This window comes from Xenopus tropicalis, chromosome 3 (assembly GCF_000004195.4).
Source record: "Xenopus tropicalis strain Nigerian chromosome 3, UCB_Xtro_10.0, whole genome shotgun sequence".
Taxonomy (NCBI): Eukaryota; Metazoa; Chordata; class Amphibia; order Anura; family Pipidae; genus Xenopus; species Xenopus tropicalis.
Genome location: NC_030679.2, coordinates 31,544,721 through 31,558,387, shown reverse-complemented (window position 1 = coordinate 31,558,387; position 13,667 = coordinate 31,544,721). Strand labels below are relative to the sequence as shown.

Sequence of the window (13,667 nt, the reverse complement as noted above, 5' to 3'; positions counted from 1 at the left end):
GTGTAACTCCTGAGTTTCAATAAAAGGCAGCTGTAATAATTGATACAAAAGTTGCTATCATTCCACAGATACTACGGAGAAATGCATCAACTAATGTAGCAATTTGTAACAGTTCAGAGGATTACCGAGATACTGAGACTGAAACACCAGAGAAAGAAACATTAAAGGGGAAGATCACCTTAAAAATAAACATTTTTATATGGTTCGATCTCCACTAAAGTATTTTTCCAATATGTATGCATTTCTGAAAATAAAAGGTTTAGGAGATATTAACTTGCAATTTCCCAATAACCCATGCTAGACCTCTTGTCTCAAGTAGTATGGGCACAGACTACTTCAAGCATGTCCCAGTGCCTTGTTAGTCATATGCATATTTCAATTCACTGAACCTCATCAGTGCTTGAAGCAGGCCCATCTAAAACTGTGTGATAAAAGATGTGCTTAGGAGGACTGAGAAAGATCTTGGAAAGATGTTTACAAATACAGATTGTGGTCCACTGGGAATTAGTGAGTTGATACCTTCTAGTTATTTTTATATTGGAAATGCATCTATTCTTGATTAGTGGAGAGAAAACCAAAAGGTTTAAGGTTCACTCATTAATTTAAGAAAAACAGTAAAAAAAAATAGAAAACAATTGAAAAAAGTCTTTGTTTCTGGAGAACTATCACAGAAAAGTTTTGGTCACCTTGTACAGTATTTTCTACGCACACTGACATTATTTGGCTGCTTACGTGAATAACTGCATTTCTATTGGTAGTACTTTGCATGTAAAGCAGTGACTTGGTGGCACTATACATAACTAAATGATGATGATGTTTATATATAAAGTTGACAGTTGAAATCTAGAAGTACAGTAGAAGAGCGCCCTCATATAAAATACAAATAATTGTTCTAGATTTGTAAGCTCATATGGGCAGGGCCCCTTTTTACCTCTTGTATTGATTATTGGTTGTTTTTGTATGTAAATCTACAAACTAATGCCCACTCTAGATTGCACTAGGCCTTAATAATACTGACTGCAGTTGTGTGCTGCATAACGCATTGTTGTCCATGTAGTCATATAAAATACAAATATTTTTATTTAGACTTGTAAACTCATATGTGCAGGTCCCCTTTTTACCCCTTGTATAGATTATTGGTTGTTTTTGTATGTAAATCTATGTTTAATGTAAACACGTGTTAATAATAATAATTTGCCTTGTACAGGGTGTACTTTGTGGGTGTCCAGTTTAAAGGAGCAGTACACACTTATAGGCCTCCCGCCACCAACTGCTCATGAATACAGTGCTGCCAAACACAGAGTATTAAACCACTGTTCCCTGAGTGGCCACTTAAAGGAAAACAAGCTGAATAAAGCCACAGTGCCAAAGATGTACATCAAGCATTACCATTATAAATGAGAACATGCAAGGTAAACAGAAATTTTTTTAAACACATTCATCTTCTCAATATAATCTTAAAAATCTTGAAACCATAATAATCTTAAAAATCTTGAACCATTAAACAGTAAAGGTGTTGAGGCTACTGTTAACAATAATGACCACAACATGCAAAATAATTTACATTAGTCAACAATAAAATAAATGAATTACAAAATGACATTTATGCTGAACAAACAATAATTAATACCTGCAGCTTCTAATAAAGCTTCTAGACGTGCCTGTGTCTCAGGATCAACAGTTCTAAAGTCTGTTCCTTCAGCAGCAGTAGACAGGAAGAGTTCAGATGCAGTTTTAAGCACTGGATTGTCCAAGTCCTCTTGGTCCAAAATAAACGACTCAACCTAATTTAAAATAAAAATGAGTATCTGAAGACAAATTTAAGACACAATTTGACCCTTCTCAAAAAGTATCTCAAGGCTTATATATCTACCAAATATAAATTAACCCATAAGTTTAAAATGATTTTAAATAAAAAGTCAATAAAAGACTGTGCATAGTTGGCCATAAACAGAGAGAAGCGGGTTTTTGTTACATCTGTGCAAGTTCCAAACAAGAGTGATCAGTGCACACAGTTTCCCCAATAAAATGTTTAGGTACATTTACCTCTAGTGTGTTTGAATAAACTTATTAAAGTGAAGAAGTGGATTGCTAAAGATATGAGGAGCAAAATGGGTCACTGGGTAACCCAAAATGTATGGCTTCATCTTTTAAATATTGCATTTTGAAAATGTATTCCTTGAGGGCCATTTACTGTCAGATTTTTTACTGTTGGATTTTTTTAGCAATAAAAGTCGCTGAAAAAAAAAGTCAAAAATTTTCCAAGATCTAGGGGCACATTTACTAATCCACGAACGTCCGAAAAGCATCTGAATGCGTTTTTTTTCGTAATGATCGGTATTTTGCGACTTTTTCGAGCGCTCAATACGAAAAAGTTGCGACAATTCGCAAAAGTCGTAACGGCTACGAAAAAGTTGCAGAAAATACGAAAAAGTCGCAAAATGTTCGTTTTCCAATCTGAATTTTTCCCATTCGGATTCGTGGATTAGTAAATCAGCCCCTTAGTTATGCAACAAAACTGATAAAAATTCAAATCAGACAATTCACCAGCTAAAACTTGTCGAGATCATGTAAATGTCAATGGCAGATGTTCCTTCCCATCCCTGGAGGATCCTTAAGAATTTTGGATTTTTAATGCTTTTTTTTTTTTGTGCGACAATTCAAAAATGTAGAGGTTTTGGTGCGACAATGCAATAAAGTTGCAGTTTCACGACTTTTCTGGGACTTGTTCCCACACATTTTTTTGTGTTCCGACTTTTTAGTGAACGTCAAGACATTCGGGGAAATGATATTCTAAAACAATATGCAATTGGTCTTCATTTTTTTTTTAAATTTCATTATTTGTTCAGCAGCTCTCCAGTTCACCAGCTATCTGGTTACTAGGGCACAAATTACCTTAGCAACCAGAAGTGGTTTAAAAAAAAAAAAAAAAAAAAAAAGAGGCTGTGAATACCAGAAGGCCTGAATAGAAAATTAATAAATAAAAAGTAACAATATAAAAATTGTAGCTTCACAGAGCAATAGTTTTTTTTGGCTGCTGGTGTCAGTGAAAAGAGTTAGAAGATGAAAAATAAAGACCAATTTAAAAGTTCCTTATAACATACTAAAAGTTAACTTAAAAGGTAAACTACCCCTTTAATTAGACATTAGGCAAGGGGTTTGTATTTGCTTGTACAAATATGCACAGTGCTAGGCACACAGTTGCACACTATGCCCTAAAAAAAATTCCCTCGGGCAAATTGTAGATGTGACAATCCAACTCCTGCTGTGTTTTCCCTGGGTACTTTATTATTAACATTTATTTATAGAGAGTCAACATATTCCGCAGCGCTGTACAATAAGTGGGTTACATACATTGGACATACAGAGTAACATATAAAGCAATCAATAACCGATACAAGAGGTGAAGAGAGCCCTGCCCAAAAGGGCTTACAATCTACTTCTATATTTATTATTAAAGTGTGGGACAGTTCATGTGCCCTTCCTGAACATACTGACCTATTGCTCACAAGGTAAATATGGGTGGCAAGAAGGGAGAAGCAATAAAGTTATATACCCAGCACAAGTTAAGTTATCAGTTTGTCTTTGCAAAATCACTTACCTAGGGAGTGATGGACTTGCTATGCTGCTCTTGCTACACACTGTAGCAACCCTACTGTAGCTAAAGCCAATGTATAGGACACCCAAAGATGAATTTTTGTTTGAGAAAATGTAGTTCTAAAGAATTGTAATATGCATTAAAAGGGACACTAAGCTGCCCTACTGCACCCCCTAATTTTCTATAAGTTAATTAAAACAAAATGTAATTACACGTGGGAACTAATTTACCAATTAGAATTCTACTGTACAAAAATGAATAAATGCCAATTAGAATGCTCATTACCAGCATTATGCCAGCTATGTTGCTCTTATCTTACATAACAATTACTGTGTCACTTTTTGCTTCATTATATTTTATTGTAATTTAACATGGTGGAAAAGGACATACATGTTCAGTGCTAGTAAAACTGTGCTTAATGCTTTCAAAGAATTGTAGGAACAAACATGATGGAGCCAGATTTACATAGATCAGATGGAATACTCTTTGGAGGAGTATTTGAATTTTATTGCAGTCATGGGCCCTGGAGAACTGTGGAAAAAAGTTTTACTGAGAAGTATTGTTTTAAGAATGAAACCCTGATGTTCCCAGAATGCCTTAACCATGACATGTTAAAATATGCTGATTTGCAGTCCAACAATAATTTAGTAAAATGTAGCTCACCAGTGCAGTACAGTAATGTTTAGTGTCCTTTTAATACAAATGTTCAATGGTTTTAAAAGGGCAGTATACCCCTTGTTTAGAATGAGCGCAATTAATAAGGCTTATGCTGAACATACTTTTTGCCTATTGTTTAAAATACATAAATGTGCTTGTTGTTATTTTGAACAGGGCCAAACGAGCAAATGAAGCTACTTCATGTTAGGGCCTTGTGAGCCAGTAACCAACTCCCCCCTCATTTTGACTGTTATGGCTTACAGAAAAGCAGGTGTCCATTATGCAGGGAGAATATTTGTGCACTTTTAATCTAATTATCTACCTGGCAAGGACCAAATATGACTTATATCAAATTTCCCTCTTTAGCTCCAGAAAATAGCAAAAACCAACCATTTTTCACAGTTAAAACAATAAGCAGTATCTGCCAGTCTGTTTACATCTGCGGCACTACTGAAACAATGTTGCAAGCCAGCTCATAAAATCTGATTTTAAAAACTAGACATGTGGGGAAAAAAAAACAAAAAACCATCAGTTTCTGGGTGGAGGACAAAGGTGACTGGGCTTAAGGCAATTACATCATGTGAGAAAAAGAAGTACACCCACATGGCAATTTTTTTACTTCAACTTAGCAATATTTGATCTCCATTGAAAAAGTATAGAAAAAGAGGATATAATAAATACCATGCATGAGTTACATTCTGCAGTCCATTGTGTAATTTAAATAAACAAATGCAAATTTTGCACATGGGAAAAAAAGTACATCATTTTTTAATCACTAACTCAAATACCTACAATTAGAAACAGGCACATCAGATCAGGGACAAATGATTACAACACTGTTAGAGAGGATCTTGGAGGAACTGGTCTAATTTAAACCTCAGGTGTTTAGTATGCTTTTTGTTGTTGAAGTGTGTGGTATCACCATGCTAAGATTTAAAGAGTTCTGTAAGGCCATTAAGAAAGGCTAGGAAGAAAGTTAAAGGTCCCTATGAATCCCTATGAAGCGATTGGAAATGATGGGCAAACAACTTTACGTGAATAATTCCACTGTCCAGGAGATTACCTACAGGCGGAGACAATTTAAAACAACTGTCAACTTGCCCAGGCCTGGATGTTCAAGCAAGTTCAGCCTGACGGCAGAAAGCAAAGTGCTGAAAGAAGTCTCCAAGAACCATAGATGTAGTTATTACCACTACTGATGTCAATATGCGTAATTCTAATTAACAAGGGGACTAATTTCCTCCAAATGCCTTCCCACTGGCAATAATGTAAATCGCTGGTGGGAAAACAAATACAAAGATTTGTTGCAGGTAACTAATCACATTGTGTGACATTGCCCTAAGAGACACAGGCAGAGATGTTATGGTTTGGGAATGTTTTGCTGAATCACATCATGGATACCTCACCATCACAGAATCCACTATGAATTCTTCATTGTACTAGAGTACTTGAGTATAATGTAAGACAATCTGCCAAAAGACTGAAGCTCAGCAGAAAGTGAACACTCCAACATAATAATGTCCCTACATATTCCAGTAAAGCCACTAGAATGGACAGGAAAAGAATTAAAAAGAAAAAGAAATAGAGCGTTCTGAGATGGCGAAGCCCAAACCCGGATTTAAATACAATGCAGATGCTGTGGAATCACATTAAACACTGCACAGCCAAGAAAATTTAAACACAACGAAGCAGGAAAAATGTTCCTATTCAATGTCACAGACAGTGTGTTCTCACATTTAAACAGTAACGAGAGGTCCTTTGCACCCATTATCAATAAAATATAGGACATTAAGACTGTTGCTTTAAGCTACCAAGAAATGCCCTTCTCTTTAAGCAAAACAGGGATTGTCTGTCCTTATACAGCAATATATTTCAAACTGGCCAACTACATTAAAGTCATCCCCAGTCTGGTCCCTCCATGCTTCTCAGTTCAGCTGCTAAGGGAGCATGATATTCACCAGCACATGGTGCAGATGAGGAAGGAAAGAGAAGCCAGAGTCCTGCTTCTCTACATTCGACCTGTGGACCGTTTTGTCAGAGAGGTGATCAGTCCGTGTAGAGTGGAAGACTGAAAGGGTTGACGACAAAAAGATACATCAGAAATCATGATGCCCCATCATGATTTGTGATCTACTTTTTTGTCGTCAACCCTTTTAGGAGGGTAAACAAAGAAAGGAGAAAGTGCAAGGCAGAAGATGAGCATAAGGGGAAAGAAAGGGAAAAAAAGGACATGGGGAGAGAACATCAAATGTAAAAACCTCAGAGACTAAGCTCTAGAGCAGGGTTCCCCAACCTTTCTTACTCGTAAAAAGACTTAGAGAGCAATACAAGCACCATAAAAGTTCATGGAGGTGCCAAATAAGGGCTAATATTGGCTATTAGGCAGCCTCTATGCACACTATCAGCTTACAGGGGGCTTTATTTGGTAGTAAATATTTTATTCAACCAAAACTTGCCACCAAGTCAGGAATTCAAAAATAACTACCTGGTTTGGGGGCACTGAGAGCAACATCCAAGGGGTTGGTGAGCAACATGTTGCCCCTGAGTCACTGGTTGGGGATCACTGCTCTAGAGAAAAGGGAAGAGCAGATGGTATGATTGGAATAAAAAAAAAAAAAAAAAAAAAAAGTAGTGTAATAAGGCGAGTTCTGAGGGGAACTAAAGCATCTTGACATAAGACAAAGCAATAAAATGAACAGAATCTTTACACTTTGGCTGTTTTCCCTTACAGACTGGGTTCTCCTTTTTTTCTCTTAATTTTTCCCTTATTTTACTTCTTAAATTCAGGTGCATTTTGTGGCCAGGTGATCCTTATAGCCAGAAAAATAAATCATTTCACCAGTATGAGATGCTGTATCTGTAAACCCATTAATCAGAAAAATATAGTAATGACATTTCCCATAGTAATGCATTTGCTTTTCCCCTGTAAATAACACAGTACTTGGATTTATGCTCTCTTAGTTATCATTGGATATAAGTTAATAGCAAAGCAATCTTATTGGTGCCTTCAGAGATGGTGCTCCACATTGCAAAAAAATAACTCAAGAACACCAAAGTATTTCAGATAGTAGATCCCATACTGGTAGGCAAGAGAAATAGTGTAAAGTAAAAATATAAATATTAACAATTCACAGACACCCCTATTGATGATTCTGAATAACAATAACTCCGAGATCCTCAACGTTATCAACCCTATGTCCTGTAGAACTCCAAAAGTACTCTTCCCCAGGTTCCGTTAGCACTTCCTAAGCACTTCCTTAGTGATTGCTTTCGAACAAGCAGAAAGCCTGAAGATTTTTTTGCTGCTGAGGTCAGTGACCCCCATTTAATAACAGTTAACTTAGATTTGGCCATTCTATAACATACTAAAAGTTAACTTTACGGCGAACTACCACTTTAAAGGAATACAGTAGGGATGCACTGAATCCAGGATTTGGTATTCAGCCTTTTTCGGCAGGGGACGGATTTGGCAGAATCCACAGTCCTGGCTGAATCAACACTATGCATGCGGCAACATTTAACACTTCCAAGTCCAAATTAGCATACATGCTAATTAGGATTCAGATTCAGTTTGGTATCTGGCCGAATCCCTTTACATGGATTCGGGGGTTCAGCCGAACCAAAAATACTGGGTTTGGTGCATCCTTAAAATACAGTCATGGGAAAACATGTTTGTTTTTAAAACACATCAGTAAATAGCGCTTCTCCAGCAGAATCCTGCATTGAAATCGGTTTTTCAAAAAACACACATTTTTTTATATTTAATTCCATATACGGCTAGCCCCATGTGACCTGTGCTCTGATAAACTTCAGTCACACTTTACTGCAGAGCTGCAAGTTAGACTGATATCACCTCCATCCCAGCAGCAGAACAAAGGGAAGGGAGTAAGTAGTTCCCAGTAGATATCAGAATAGCACTCAATAGTTAAGCTGGCCATACACATTCAGATTTTAGTCTTCTGACGAATGCTCGAAATTTCGGTCATACGTTTAAATGTAGTCTGAAACTTACATTCAGACTGAAATTGTAGGATAAAACCCTTAAAATACATATCAGAGGATGTTCTGAACATGAAATAGTTGGCAGGCACCAACTGTATGCATGAAAGTGACTTCGATTGTAGGTCCCCCAAGGATATCGTCTTATACACAATACATGTGCAGATTATTTTTTTGTTAGCCAACTAAAATTTTCTGACCTGGCCGATTGACTAAACAGCTGATCACCATGGTACAAAAATTATTAAGACAATAATTTGGAGCCCACACATGGTCCGAAAGGCACACAAAACTAAGGAATCCCCTGGGTTTGTGACTCCTTCAGTTACATGGGAGTAGGAGAAACGATAGGTTACCTGAAAGCAGTTCTAATGTGTAGCACTGGCTCAGTTTGAAAACTCAGGCACAATGCACTGAGATGGCGCCTACATACCAATACTACAGCTAAAAAAATATATTTGTTGATTCAAGAATAAAATTTTAAATGGCAGAGTGAATTATTTGCTATGACAGTATCCCTTTAAAGGTAAGAAAGGTAAAAACTAAGTAAACTTTATCAGAAAGGTCTATGTAAATACAGCCATAAGCTGTATTAAGTCCCGTTTCTTCTTACCTTCAAAAAGCTGAAGGCCTCACAAGCATTTGTGCAAACAATTATACACACTTATAAAAATATCCAGAAATAAAAGTCTAGACAGAAACTTCATCATTCAGAAAGGAGGCTCAAATTTACTCCCACAGATGAACAGACTTTGCTCCAAAAAAAGGTTCAACTGAACCATAACATCATCATCTGGTTGACGAGATGGAGGCATACCAAGGTACCAACATCCACCATTGCCATGGCCTGAAAGGCTGTTGTGAAGGAAGGATAAACCACCTACTTCTAGCCATGCATAAAAAGCCAGACAAAGGTTTGTGGAAGATCACCAGGACAAAAACCTCTCATGAGATGAAACAAAAATAGAACTGTCTGCCACTATGCATAAAGAAAGAAAACTGAGGCTTTGAAGTAGAGGAACACCATGCCAACTGTGAATCATGGGGTAGGAGTATCATGGTGTGGGGGTGTTTTGCTGGAAAAGGGACTGATGCACTTCAGATAATTAGATGGCATCATGGGTTTAGCAACACCTCAAGACATCAGCCAAAAATTTAAGCTTTGTCTTTCAGCATGACAATGATCCAAATCAGACCTCTAACGCTGTAACAAAATGGCAACAAAGACAATAAAGTGAAAGCCCAGACCAGAATCCCAATGCAACTTGTGTCTCAACCCTTTCTCCTTGTAGATTGTAAGCTCTTTTGGGCAGGGCTCTCTTCACCTCTTGTATCGGTTATTGATTGCTTTATATGTTACGCTGTATGTCCAATGTATGAAACCCACTTATTGTACAGCACTGCGGAATATGTTGGCGCTTTATAAATAAATGTTAATAATAATAATTTGTGGACTGAACTTAAAATCGTGTCAGTGGAAGGAGGCCCACAAACCTGGCTGACCCACACCAGTTCTGCTAAGAAAGAAAAGCAAAAATGAAAGCAACATATTGTGAGAAGCTTGTAGATTAGCATGCACAGAAAACTGGCTGAAGGATCATCTACTGAGGGTGTCAACGGCACATTCAATACTTATACTCTCTGGTCTCTGTATTGGGACCAGTAACTTAAATTGTTCATTAATGGCTTGGGGGAGGGCGTTTTAAGCAACATATATATTTGCTGATATACAAACTTAAATATGCCAATTAATTATATCTAGGGAGATATGGACAAAAGGGGCAATATGGACAGCTAAGCGGCAAATGAGAGTTAATGTTGGTAAATGTAAAGTTATGCACCTGGCATGTAAAGATATGCAAGCCACTTATAGCTTTAATGTGATTAAGTTAGGCAAATCCATGATGGAGAAGGACATGTGGATACTTGAGGATAATACATTTAGCTGTAGCAAGCAATGCCATTCAGCAGCAGGAAAGTATTTTGCTGGATTAAAGGAGTATAAATTCATGGGAAGAGTGGTTATACTTCACCTTTACAAAGCACCGGTAAGGTCCCATCTAGAATATAGGGTTTTCTCCATTGCTTAAGAGACATAATAAGTAAATACAGAAAGAGGATCTGAGCTGATAGCGTACAGAAGATCTCAGTTATGAAGAAAGGCTGGCCAGGTTGGAATTGTTTATACTAGATGATACGCTATGATCATTATGTATAAATATATAAGGTGGCCATATAATAAACTCTTATAATATATTCACCAGTAAATCCTTCCAAACAAAGCAAAAATATGCTTTCAGATTAGAAGAAAGGAGATTTCATTGAAAGATTGCAGATACATTATATTATTTCAAAGGAGGATTTGATGCCTTTCTAGATGTGAAAACACAAATTTGCTGAAATTAAGACACTTGATGGACATGGTGATAAAATTTTTGAATCCTGTAAGCAGCAAAAAGACACCCACACAGGAGGATATTAAAGGGATAGTGGCAGGTTCCAGGAATGTGTCACTATCCCTCCATCGATCAAGCTATTGATATCTTGGTTTATAGAGAAATAGTGACACATTAACGTTAAAACCTCATTACATGTGGGGGAGAATGAGTAGAATGTGCCATCAACCTAAATAAGTACCCATCCAGTGATAAGAATTGCATATCTCAGACCCACAGGTCAGCATTCCTAAAAAACACACCATCCTATGGTACTATGTAGTGAGCATGTCTATTCATCTGTTTCAGGGATCCCTTGTGTCTGGTCTGGGCTGTTCACTTGTGCAGTATACTAAAATCAGAACTACACATGCGCACAGTGTAGGGCTGCAGCAAAGATCCTGGGGATGATGACTAGAAAGAAGATGATGATGTTGGGCAGAGCTCACTAGATTACCCCAAGTCACAGCTTTTATCCCAGTGAAGGAGTAGCGATTTAGGGACTGAACTAAGTAATTATAATCACTGGGGGGAGCCTAACAATTTAACTGCTGCTCTGCTCCCCAAGAGATTAATATTATCAAATAGATGTACTATTAGGGTAAAGACACATGGAGCTACTAGATGCAGCTACTTTTCACTGCTACAAAAATAGACAATGCTGATCTTTTACCAATAACTGTCTGTTTTTTTTTTTTTTTTTAGCAGAGGCTATTCTCATTGTCTATGGCAGGGTATTCTCTGACATTTAGTAGCTGTGACAAGTAGCTGCTACCAAGTAGGTTTGTGTGTCTTCATCCTTAAGGAGGCCATACACAGGCAAATAAAAGCAGCAAACTGTCCCTCCAGACTGAGTTTGCAACTTATTGCCCAGTGTATGGGCCCACCGACAGGCCAGACAGATATTAAATTGGAAGTTTTCAAATCTTGTTGGACAAGGAGCACATCAACACATCCATAAAATCAAACCAATTTGGCCTAGCATGTGGGCACCTAATCAGGCCCAGACTCAAGCTATATTTTTATAACCATTATAGCAACATTTCAACCCATACATGCATCTTTATCCCTACCTGGATATGTTATGGTGAGACTGTTATATATATATATAAATTATTATCCAAAATAAGGACTGCATTTGATTGCGCTGCATCTATGCTGTTGGAATGATTTATGAATGTAGCTCTGGCTACCAGCAGCATGTGTGTGTAGCCATTTTATTCCATTCTACTACCCAAAGTAGACCAGTGATCCCCAACCAGTGGCTCTTGACCAACATGTTGCTCACCAACCCCTTTGCTGTTGCTCCCAGTTGCCCCAAAGTTGGTTGCTAAACAGCGACTCCAGTAGTCTGCCAGTCCACATTGGGCCACTAATTAACCAATCTGAGTCCTTATTGGTCACCTACAAAGAAAAGTTTTTGTGCTTGTGTTGCTCCCCAGCTTTTTTTTTTTATTGAAATGTTGCTCATGGGTAAAAAAGGTTGGGGATCCCTGCTATAGACCATAAATGCCCATGCTATTTAAGGGGAAAGAGCTATACATTTGCATCCCTGCTTATGGGCTTTGCACTTTATAAATAGGCCCCAGTGACATTTCCCCCTACAACAATAAAGAATTAAATAGAAATATAGAATTTACTAGACCAATATGTGTGCCATGATGCTGACTCCCATACAATCAGGGCTCCCATACAATCAGTTTTGCATCTTTCCCTCCTGCTTCCTGTCAAGAAGGGAATGAAACTTGCTTTTCATTAGAATTTAAGTGTATATAAATGACGAAATGAATGCACCTCATCCCCTTTATTTCTCTTGCCTGCTTTATGGTTGTATTTTAAGTTGCAGTTCGACACCTGGCATTTAGCCACAGGGCTACTATGGCACATATAAACAGACCCCCCCCCTTGTCAGTGTTAAATGGCAATAGCGCCTGGCTTAGTACATGCCGGGTGTCGATACCACAACTACAAGAAGGATTTCTGTTTTTCCCCCTAAACCATCGACGTTTCACGTAGTTAAGGAGTCAGAAAGTCGTAGCCTGGGTGTGTTCTACGCAGAACCTGATCTACTTTCGCTCGCCATGTGAGAGCAAACTGGGAGTTTCTAAAATAGGAGTGGGCTGCAGGCGGCACAGGCCGAAGGGAGAGGGCCCAGGGCTGTCATGAGACTGCCCACACACTGCAACTCAAGGCAGGGACTGCTCAGCTGCCCTAAGCCCCAGCGTAGAGTCCAGTCAGGCAGGCGACTTTAGGGAAGCGGTCCTATGACTTACTTCAGACACTTCGTCCTCGTCACTGCCAGAGCCAGTTCCGGAGGAGAGCACAGCGGCAGCAGCCAACCTAAAATCCAGTCTCTCGTTTCCAGTCGACGCGCCCCCAAAAAGGCGAACCTTGGCAGCGGAGAGTCCGACACCGGCTTCACTTCCCAGCTCCGTCACTGGCGAGCGCGGAGTTACCGAGTCGATCTCATCTTCAAAGCCTTCCGTGAGCATGTCCGTCCCGGTCACAGCATTCTGCATAGCTCCCGTCAAGCGTGGAAAAAGACCGAGATCTGAAGAGCGAAACGACGAGTCTTTAAACTTTGTCTGCTTACTGTGCCGACTTCCAAAACGCGAACTCCTCAAAAGCAGACATCTGAAGTAATTAAAAAAATAAGCAAAGCAACCCGTTTCCTAGCCATTAACTTCTTGTAAACTATCTTGCTTTTGCGCAACGCCCGCCCCAAAAAATATATTTCTTGCCACTATTGGTGGGACGCGGACGAAGCTGCCATGCGGTTGGTGCACGGAGCCGTCAGTCACGCTACGTCAAGCGTATTTTCTGTCAAGCTGCGTTGGCCGAACACGCAGGCTTCGGTCACCGCCCCTCTCCGTGAAACGCTGACCGCTGAATGGCCTTTCTTACTGTCAGTCACATGACACCTAAAGTTAATTTGCGCCGTGACTGTTTTATTAACGCTATAATACGCTGGGAATTAG

At 38.7% G+C, this 13,667-nt stretch overlaps 1 protein-coding gene across 2 annotated transcripts in view; it reads right to left on the bottom strand.

The window, feature by feature from the left end:
• Positions 1-13,391, bottom strand: part of ankhd1 (ankyrin repeat and KH domain containing 1) — a 60,463-nt gene extending 47,072 nt beyond the window's left edge. The window contains 2 exon segments of one of the 2 annotated variants that reach the window (NM_001204092.1): positions 1,631-1,784; positions 12,963-13,391. In NM_001204092.1, the coding sequence (NP_001191021.1) occupies positions 1,631-1,784; positions 12,963-13,208 (400 nt within the window). In that variant the 5' untranslated portion in view covers positions 13,209-13,391. 2 annotated transcript variants of the gene reach the window in all.
• Between the last annotated feature and the right edge of the window lie 276 nt (positions 13,392-13,667).